Here is a 10,070-nt window from a genome sequence, read left to right on the forward strand (position 1 = left end):
GACCAGTGTTATTTACAGATAGGATCAAGTTGCAACCCATGACCTCCCAGCCTGGAGTTTTCTGTGCCTTTTCTTCCTCATTGGGACTTGCACATCTCCTGTCTCCATGTGCTCCTGTCATTTTCTGGGAACAGAACAGGTTGTGAAATACTTGTTATAATATTTGATATTTTGTCTTGTTCTGGAAGATATAGGGCTTATTTTTGTCACCTAACCAGGTGAGTCCAGACTTTTGGTTTGTCCATATGTAATCTTTACTGTGTGGCAATTTAACTAGAAGAGCAAGTCAGCTATCCCAAGTTACACAGGCCTGGCTTGTGAGCCATCCATAACATCTGGTGATTTGACAAGTGTTGACATCATGAGGGTTACTGTCAGTACCATCTAAGAAGTGCAAGAATGTCATCTGTGGAATCAAACCATAGGATTTGATTGCAATATTGCCCTAGTATGTCACCCATTGAAAATAAAAATTTTGTTTCTCGTAACTTTACCTGAGCAAAAGACAGTTCTTAAGCTTCCACAGAAGTTTTTCTGTGTCCAGTTGACTCACCAACAGGAGAGGCAGCATGATGTTTTTTCTCTGGTTGTGGATGCCACATCTTGTCACATATCTATCTTCTGGACTTGTTCCACAAGGCATTCACATTTGCAGAAACAAAAATGAGTCCAGGTTCCTTTGCATGATCTAGATGTTTGCATAACCAGATATTTGATTGATTAGTTAATGGGGCCAGGATTTGAAAGACTGGTGCAAAGGGACGCTGGTCTGTTCCTGACCAGCTGGAAAAACAGTAAGGGTTAATAAAAGCAAGGCATAGCTTGCAAGAAGAGTCATAGTGGAACACTAAAAGAGAATGTGTCACCATCAAATTGGTATTAACTGATCAACACTTAAATGCACATGTAGCAGTAACATTCATCGGGTGGTGGGCAGATGGGAGGGGGGAGGAGGGGATGGATATATTCACACCTAATGGGTGCAGTGTGCACCGTCTGGGGGATGGACACGCTTGAAGCTCTGACTCAGGTGGGGCAAGGGCAATACACCTAACCTAAACATTTGTACCCCCGTAATATAAGTAAATAAAAAAAATTTTTAAAAAAAAGAGAATGTGGGAGTGAGGGAAAATTTCCCCATTGCCCCAGAAGTTTCACTGAAAGATCAACACACAATTAAGGCAGATTAATAAAAGAAAGATTTATTTACTGTGGGCAAGGGGATAATCACAATGATTACCCAATATCTCAGTGGGGTCCAGAAATTTGTATATCCTCATTTTAGAGGGGAATGGGAGATGAGGAATATAAGTAATTCTTTCTAGAAGCAATAAATAGTTATTAGGGATGATGGATAGATATAATATTTAAGAGAATGAGTGGATGGGGGAAACAGAATGACTTGTAAATAATTATCTTTGGAAATTAAATTAATCTGAGAGACAAGTATTATCTTTAAAATTATTTGGGCCAGGTCTGGTTGCATTCTTGATCTTCTTTCCTGTAATATATTGAGATAACATGGAGGGGAAGGGAAGTCAATTGTTCTTTATGATGAGTCCTTCAGTTTTTTTGCAGAAAGAGAGAATGCTTCTTCCAACACCTATTGATCTCTATGGAACTCTAATTCAAAATACTCTTTATACCAGAGTCATATTTTGGGGTGAAATATCCTGAGCTCCTTTAATGGAGAATGCTTCCTCAGGCAGACCTACAAGTATGCTCATTTTATAGTCCTGACATTAGACTGGAACAATGTCCTTACATAGATAAGGTAATAAAATTTCCCTTCAGAAGGAAATAGAGCCTCCTTCCTTGGAAAAGTAGGGGAGGACCTGAAGAGGACAGCTCAGCAGGAAATAGAACAATTAAAAGAGAAGGAAAAAACTCAATAACACAAATAATAGGTTGAAAAATTAAAGTTAGTTTTTAAACTGCTTCCTTGTTGAGTTAATATTTACCATTTGCAACTTTTTTTCTACTGGTAGAACAAAGGCTTTGCCCCTATGAGCACAATATAAGAAGCCAAACAGCCAGCATCTCTCTGTTGTGACAACTGTGGCTTTCCTTGTCACTACTCTGGAAGTCCCAAGGAGAGCACGATGGAGAAGATTCTTCTGGGCGTCCTGCTCCTTACCACTGTCTCAGGAGGTGTGCCAGCTAGTTCAGGTGGGTTTTGAGCCTAATTGGGAAGTTTTCTTCAAGTTTCAGGGGAACTAGATTATACCACGTTTTGTTGTTTTGTTGCTGCCGCTGCTGTTTCAGGAAGGTATGAGTATATAAGCAATCTATCTCAAAACTCAGCAGCTTGAAGCCACAAACATTTATTGACTTGTAGTTTCTGTGTATCAAGAAATAGGGAGTGGCTTAGCTGATAATTCTGACCCAGTGTCTCTCATGAGGTTGATGTCACTTAATCAGGACTGTAGTTTCTTCTGAACGGTCAGCTAGAGAGAGGATCTAATTCTAAGCTCACTTACATGGTTATTGTCAGGATTCAGTTCCTTACAGGTGTTGGACTGAGGGCCTCGGTTCCTCACTGGCTATTGGCCATACCTCCCTTAGCTCCTTGCCACAGGGCCTTTCTGTAGAGGGTCCCACAACATGGCACCTGTCTTCTTTAAAAGTGAGTGATCCTGACACAGGGAGAGAAAGGGCCCAGCACAGAAGCCACAGCCTTTTCATAATCTATTCTTAGAAATCACATGCTTCACTCCTGCTGTATTCTTTTCATTAGGAGTGAGTCAGCCCACACCCAAGGAGAGAAGAATTATTTTTGGACATATTTTTAAAACCACCACAGATGCTGATGAATAAGGATACACCTAGCATAAGGAAGTCTTAGGGCTAGAGAAAGAACAGGCTTTGCTTGTTGAATAGAAACATCATTCCCTCTCACCTGAGAGAATAAGAAGGGATGTGTGGTTTTGCTAGAAAAAGAGCAGTCGTTACAAGGGTTGGGACGTTCTCTCCCTGATCTCCTTCAAGCGCTTAGTCTCCGTAACATGAGAGAAAATAAGAAATCTTGGAAGTAGCTTGGACTTTAAATCAGTGAACCAGTTTCTCCCAACCTAACTGAATTACCTTTGTGAAGTTGCTCAACTCTGATCTTCAGCTTCTTCATCTGTACAATGGGGATAAAAACAACATTTATCTAGTGAAAAGTTGCTATGAAGATTGGGTGAGATCAGTGAAAGGCAATAGGTACTTTGTGATGTGTAACTGTTATAAATTTTTTTTTAATTAGCCATAATAAAACTTTGATGTTTTGGCACTTTTTCCTTGTTATTACTGCCACTAAGGACAATCTTATCTTCTCACTTTCAAGACACCATTTCTCTACAGTATTACCACCAGTAATAAGTTATTCAAAATCTCACTCTCTGACTTAGCACGATGTTTTGCTCCAGTTTTGTTTAGTGACAAGATTACAAATCACAAACGGAGATAATTAGATCACAGGGCACGAATGCATAGTTTACTTTTCTGTCTTCCTACTTCCTATTGTATTAACTGACGTTCTCTCTTTCTCTTTTTATTAAAGCCCATAATCTCTCCCTTAGTTTCCTCTCCCTCAGTTCCCTATTCCTATTATTTGTCCAGGGTGGGCATTTCTTAAGAAGCCTTGAATCTAGGAAACAGGAATTCATGCTGTTTTTCTATTTCCTGTTATGAAGGAAAACTAACTCAATTCAAGACTTCATAGTGCTTTTAGGCTATGTCTTCCTTGATTCAGTTAGCCATTATTCTCTAACTTATTTTCCAGACCATAGCATTTATTAAATTTGCTTTCCTAAGCAAGAAAAAAATAGTTGGTTTTATAATGATTAAGCCCTTCTCTTCTCTTGTGGATCTTAAGAGGAAATAAGTCAATGGTAAGTAATACCACGACCCTGATATTACAGCCACAGGGAAAAAACAATGGAAAATTGGGATACAATTTAAGATCAATTGGCACCCCTTAAATTGCCACTCCTGCAAAAAGGGGGCCGGGAAGAGAGCAAGGATGCCAGAAAGGTCTGGGGCATGTGGTTTGCACACTAGTCTATTCCTTAGACTTAGCACTAACCACAGTGTTGGTCCTTCACAGCCAAGCCAAGGTTCAAGATGAACCATTGAAAGTATGCCTAACCCCAGGCACAAGTGTCTGTCCCATGGGAGAAATCTCAGAATCTGATCAGTGGTGGCAGGATGACGTGCTTCATGCTTTATCCATTACACTGCAAGTGTTAGCTGTGTTTCATTTTCTGTGACTGGTGTTTGCTATTTTATCTGGATGAAATCTGCAAGAAAAATGGAGTTGGGGCCTGATATAGGACATATTTAATTTGCCTTTCTAACAGGACAGCTGAACCAAAACCCACCTTTTAATATTGACATTTTGCTTGTATGTCAGTGAGATGATGTAGTTACAAGCACTTCATAAACTCCAGTGTGCTATACATACCCTGTCAGGAGGCAGCCTAGTGTCCACAGTGAGAAAGAATGAAATAAGAAGTTTGAACAAAATTTTGTCACATTGTCTTTTCTCCACAGACATGACAGGGAAGGTGTTTATTTTTCCTAAAGAATCTGCTACAGCCTATGTGTCCTTGATTCCCAAGGTGAAGAAGCCACTGCAGAACTTCACGCTGTGCCTGAAAGCCTTCACAGACCTCACCCGCCCTTATAGCCTCTTCTCCTACAGCATTCCCTCCCAGGACAATGAGCTTCTTCTCTTTGTCAAAAAAATGGGGGTGTACATGCTGTACCTTGGGAATTCTGAGGTCACTTTCAATGCACCCCCATCTTCTTATACCCCAACCCATGTCTGTGCAAGCTGGGAGTCTGCCTCTGGGATTGCTGAACTCCGGGTGAATGGAAAACTCCTGGGGAGGAAGGGAGTAAGACAGGGGTACTCTGTGGGATCAGAGGCTAAGATTATCTTGGGACAAGAGCAGGATTCTTTTGGGGGACAATTTGATGCAAGTCAATCCTTTGTTGGGGAGATATGGGATGTTTCCTTGTGGGATCATGTGCTCCCTCTAAAGGAGATGCTTGACTTGTGTAACAGTGGCAACATCCTGAACTGGCAAGACCTAACTTATGAAGATAATGGCTATGTGGTGACTAAGCCCAAGGTGTGGACTTAGGTATCATTCTCTTCAGGCATGATTTATGTTTAGTGATAATCACATACTCTTTGAAATTAAATGCATTGATTTTATTGTCTTTTTCTGGCTCTGTTAAGATGGAGGAAACTACATCAAAAAAAGACAAGGTAGAACTTTAATATACACAATTTATTGTTACAAAAATTATTTTGGGTGAATTGCACAATAATTTTCTTTTGCATGAAACTACAGGAACTCAGGAGAACACAGTGCTTTCAGTATTGGTCACCAATCTTACAGAACTCTGTACAACTGTGGGAGGCTCTCTGGGGGTTCTGTGTATTCAAATTCAGCAATCTATAAACATGATGTAACTATTGGGAGAGGCCTTCCAAAATGGGAGAGGCTACTAGAGTGAACAAGACCCCCAAACAGAGCATCTCAAAATGAGTTTTCACAAGAACAGGGTTGTGGCAATGTTTCCCTTGTACCTACCCTAGAGAGGATTCAGAGGTGTCCTCCGGGAACACTCAGATAAGGGCAAAGATAAACTGCCTTGGAGTTCCTCTTCACGTTCACTCTCATGTTGCTCTCTTGGAGGGAGCTGCTTTGAGGAGCCAAATCCTTTGTTCTTTAAGGCAAAGTTTCATAAACATAAACCCTTCCTGGCTCTTCCATCATTAGGGATTCCCAGGTCCTTTGTTTGACATACACTTTCAATGCATTTTCAATGGGGACCCTTGGACAGTTTGGGTGGGTGAGAGATACAGATTGATTTTTTTTTTTTTTAACATCAGCCCTTTATAGACCAGAATACATTTGGCAATTTCTGCCTCTTTTTTTCTCCAGGCCAAATAATTCTAAAATCTTAAACCTTTCTCACAAATCAAGATAGCCTTCCCCTTTAGAAGGCAATAACAATAAGAGTTGGGAGACTCCCAGACTCTTGTTTGACAAGTGTTTAAACTTAGAGTTTAACTTTATTCACAGAAAATAAATCCATCAATGTCCAAATGAAAAGGGTAAAGGCAAGACATGGGTATCAGGTTATGTTCTACACAGAGAAGAATGAAAGTCATGGGTTAATTTCCAGATCTGAGATAACGAGAGTTAGTTGAGAGGTGCTATTAATAAATTTAATTTCAAAAAATATCTTCAGATATCCATACGTTTGTGAATTCAGTATAGCACATGTTACCCCCACAGAAAGCGTATATAAGTGCAGTGAAATTGATTGGCTAGATGTAACCGTGATGCTTATTAACACTGAACATACTGGTAATCGACACTCACCAAGGGAATAGTTCTAATGTGAGCCTCAGCAAAACTGGAAAACAATTTCATGGGTCTCCAAGGCAGATGAGAATGTTCAAAGCTAACAATATTTCTTCTAAATGTCAGGATCTGCTGCTTTTGTCACTGCCCAAAGGAGAAAGTGATGACATGTAGGACAGGTAGTTTTGACTGTGTTTCCAATACATCCTGTACACCAACTGTATCCTCTTTGAAATTTAGGTTGAACTTTCAACCAATTACTTCAAAATAGGCATTATGCAGTCCACTTTTCTGCCGTCAACAAACTGAGAACAGTCAACTACCCCTTTCTTATGATTTCCTACCAGCTTTCCACCTGCGAGCAGCCTCTGATCATTCCCCAGGTGGTAACCTATGAGATTAGTAGAAGGTATAGGTGAATGATGGTAAAAACAAGAGTGAAGTAAAGGAGACTCTTGATTCTTTAATGCAGGCTTACCACCAAATTTTGCAACTCTTTCTGGGTAGAGGATGAATGATAGGATCAAATTTTTTGAGCTTACAAAAATACCCAGACTATGATAGATTATATGTCAAACTGCCAAAGGTCCTAAGCAAGAGGTTTTTTGCCAATAGCGCGGAGAAGGGCATCTTTGACCTCCTTGTTCCTCAAAGTGTACACAACAGGATTAAGGAGTGGAGTAAAAATGGTGTAGGTCACTGAGATCAGCTGGTCCTGATCCCTGGTGTTCTCTGACTTGGGCTTGAGGTAGGCAATGGAGGCACAGCCATAGTGGACAATAACCACAGTGAGGTGGGAGGCGCAGGTTGCAAAAGCCTTTTTCCGGCCCTCAGCTGAGGCAATCTTGAGGATAGTGGAGATGATAAGAATGTAGGAGATGAAGACTAAAGCCATGGGTACCACAATAACCAGAGAGCTGACAATAAAATTAACTATGTCATGTAAAGTAGTATCAGCACAGGAGAGTTTCATAACCGGGCGGATGTCACAGAAATAATGGGCCACCTCTCTATCACAAAAAGGCAGCCTGAACACAGATGAAATCTGAATTATGGCCACAAGCAGCCCAATGCCACAGGCCCCACATGCCAGCTGGGCACACACCCTCGTGTTCATGATGACCAAGTACCTCAAGGGGTTGCAGATGGCTACATACCTGTCATACCCCATTGCCGTGAGCAGGAAGCAGTTGTTGATGGCCAAAGTAATAAAAAAGAACATCTGGGTGGCACAGCCAGCCAAGGAGATGGGTTGGCTTAGACTTACAAGGCTGGAGAGCATTGGTGGTACAATGACTAACGTGTACAGAGTCTCTGAAGTAGAAAGCATATTGAGAAAGAAGTACATGGGGGTGTGGAGGTGACGATCAGTGCTGATAATTGTCACAATGATGACATTACCAGCCAGGGTTAAAAGGTACAAGGTAAGAAATATCACAAAGAGGGTGAGTTTGTGTTCATGAAAGCTAGAGAAACCCTGGAAAAAAAACTCACTCACTGCTGTGTGGTTCTCTCTCTTCATTGAATAAATTCCAGATCAAAAGTATGATATGCTGAAATAAAAAAAAAAAGTATGGAGACTTGGGTCAGTCAGTCAGAACATGTCAGTACCCAATCCTTTGAGCAGGGGAACCCTAGGAGAAGGAGTTGATAAGGATTCTGTCCCTGGATGGATGCCAAGTTACTGGGCATTACTGTTTACCTATAGGTATAGGTAGAAAAACACAATCAGGAAATAATTTCACACAAGGCAGTTTAAGTATGAAGGTATGGAAGAATAAATAGGGATGGGAAAGGATGGAAGGAAAGACACTTGGGGCAAGTTTGGAAAAGATCTCCTGGTGAGTTAGAACATAGGTGTTAGGGGAAAACTAGGCTAAAGAAACAGGCGATGCAGAGTTAAATTTGAAAGCAATTTTCTTTTAGATTAAAGTTGCAGATTTTGTTTACCTAAAACAAATTTTTCAACCACTTCCACTTTGCTTAAACCACAGTTTTGATCTTCTTAAAGATCCTTCTCCCTGGATTTTCAAACAGGGCAATGCTCTCTGCTTGCGTACCGTAAATGTTTACTTTCTGCCTGTTACACTTGTCATGAACCATTTTCACAAGTCATTCAATAGCTTCAAAGCTGACGGTCCCCCCATATTTTTAAATCAAGAAATGTTCCTTCTTTCTTCAATACTTGACTGAAGTCTCCTCTGCCTTAGAAAGTTTTCCTAGGACTAAATACAACCTGTCAATCCAAACTCCCTGTAGTGTTGCTAAGTGTCACCCAGTAACTTGTTCTCATGGACAGTGTGTATTTCTATGCATTTTCTACCTTGCCCTTAGGTGTGAATTTTCACAAATACTCTGCTTCACTACTAAACTAAACTGTCTTTTCTAATTTCTTCAGAATTACAAAGTCGGAAACTTTAGAGAATCCAGTTCACACCTCTCTTCCTCTATTCCTTATCTGGAGAGTTATTAGGGGATCAAAAGCTCTCATTTTCAAAAAGAGTACAATAAAAACAACAACAACAACAACAACAACAACAATAATCTCTTATGGCACTTTTTGGTTTATAAAGAGTTTTCATATATATTATTTAACACTATAACAATCCCATATGTTATTATTATCCCCATTTTACTGAGATATTTAGGGTTAGGGGATACACCCAAATTAATTCAATCTTTTAATTTCAAGGCTAGTGTGATTTGTCCTACACCACAAATACCTAAGAAGCATCATGATCACAAAATAGATGAGAAAGAAGATACTTTTTTGTTGCTTTTATTGGAATGAATTAATGTATTTTCCTTACTCTGGGAATGAGATACCTTGGGAAAAAAATGGAAAAACTGGAAAAAAACTGAGAAAACTTGAAAAATTTTAGAATATTTCATCTAGACAAATAGATAAAATATTAGTATATTAATGACAACGTATGTCCATTCTCATTGGCTTAATATTTCCATTTCCAATTATTTATTTTAAGGAAATAATCACAGGTATATATCAGGTTGTACATACAAAGAATTTTTTATGATACTATTTATAACAATGAAGATCAGAAACAATTTAAATTAATAAAGGAATAATTAAATTAATTATAAAATATCCATCTGATGGGAACTATGCAGCCATTACAAATCTAAAAAGTGCTGATATGAAAAAATATGATAGATAAGTAGGTAGATAGATTGAGTGATTGATGGATAGGCCATGATTTTATAAAAAGAAAAAGAAAATAAATGGAGAAGAGAGTGATAAACAAAGGTAGGACACACATACAATGGCATACATATCATTAAAAAATTAAATGTACGAAAATGCTAAAAATAAGTTTTCTGGGTAATGTAAGGAGACTCTATCTATCTCTCTATCTGGCTAACATCTTCACTATTATAAATAACATTAAAATACTTTTTTACACATATGTCCTGATATATCATGAATCTAATATTTAATGCAATATTTTAAAAGATTAAAATTAATGCAAAAATCCATGACAAACCAAATATTATAAGACAAGATCAATGCTGACCCATTAATTACTGCAGTGGGATGCAACTACTTGAATGAAGGAAGATTTTGGAATTTTCTTACTAAAGATTTTGATGAACTGAAAAATATAAAATAGTTTCAAAATATTGAGAAAAATGTAATGCAAAATATGTGTTAATTTTCCTTGGAGATGTGAAGCTGGGCTAGTC

At 38.9% G+C, this 10,070-nt stretch overlaps 2 protein-coding genes across 2 annotated transcripts; one reads left to right on the plus strand and one right to left on the minus strand.

Annotated features, from left to right (window-relative positions):
• Window positions 1-2,025: 2,025 nt before the first annotated feature.
• Window positions 2,026-5,206, plus strand: LOC123635164 (mucosal pentraxin-like). Its single transcript, XM_045547053.1, has 2 exons — window positions 2,026-2,169; window positions 4,537-5,206. Exons 1-2 carry the CDS (start codon window positions 2,103-2,105, stop codon window positions 5,130-5,132), a joined length of 663 nt encoding a protein of 220 aa, XP_045403009.1. The 5' UTR covers window positions 2,026-2,102; the 3' UTR covers window positions 5,133-5,206.
• Window positions 5,207-6,957: 1,751 nt separating this feature from the next.
• LOC123635163 (olfactory receptor 10J1-like) lies at window positions 6,958-7,890 on the minus strand. The gene has a single exon (XM_045547052.1). It carries the CDS (start codon window positions 7,888-7,890, stop codon window positions 6,958-6,960), a length of 933 nt encoding a protein of 310 aa, XP_045403008.1.
• Window positions 7,891-10,070: the final 2,180 nt, after the last annotated feature.

Source organism: Lemur catta, chromosome 3, assembly GCF_020740605.2.
Source record: "Lemur catta isolate mLemCat1 chromosome 3, mLemCat1.pri, whole genome shotgun sequence".
Lineage (NCBI taxonomy): Eukaryota > Metazoa > Chordata > Mammalia > Primates > Lemuridae > Lemur > Lemur catta.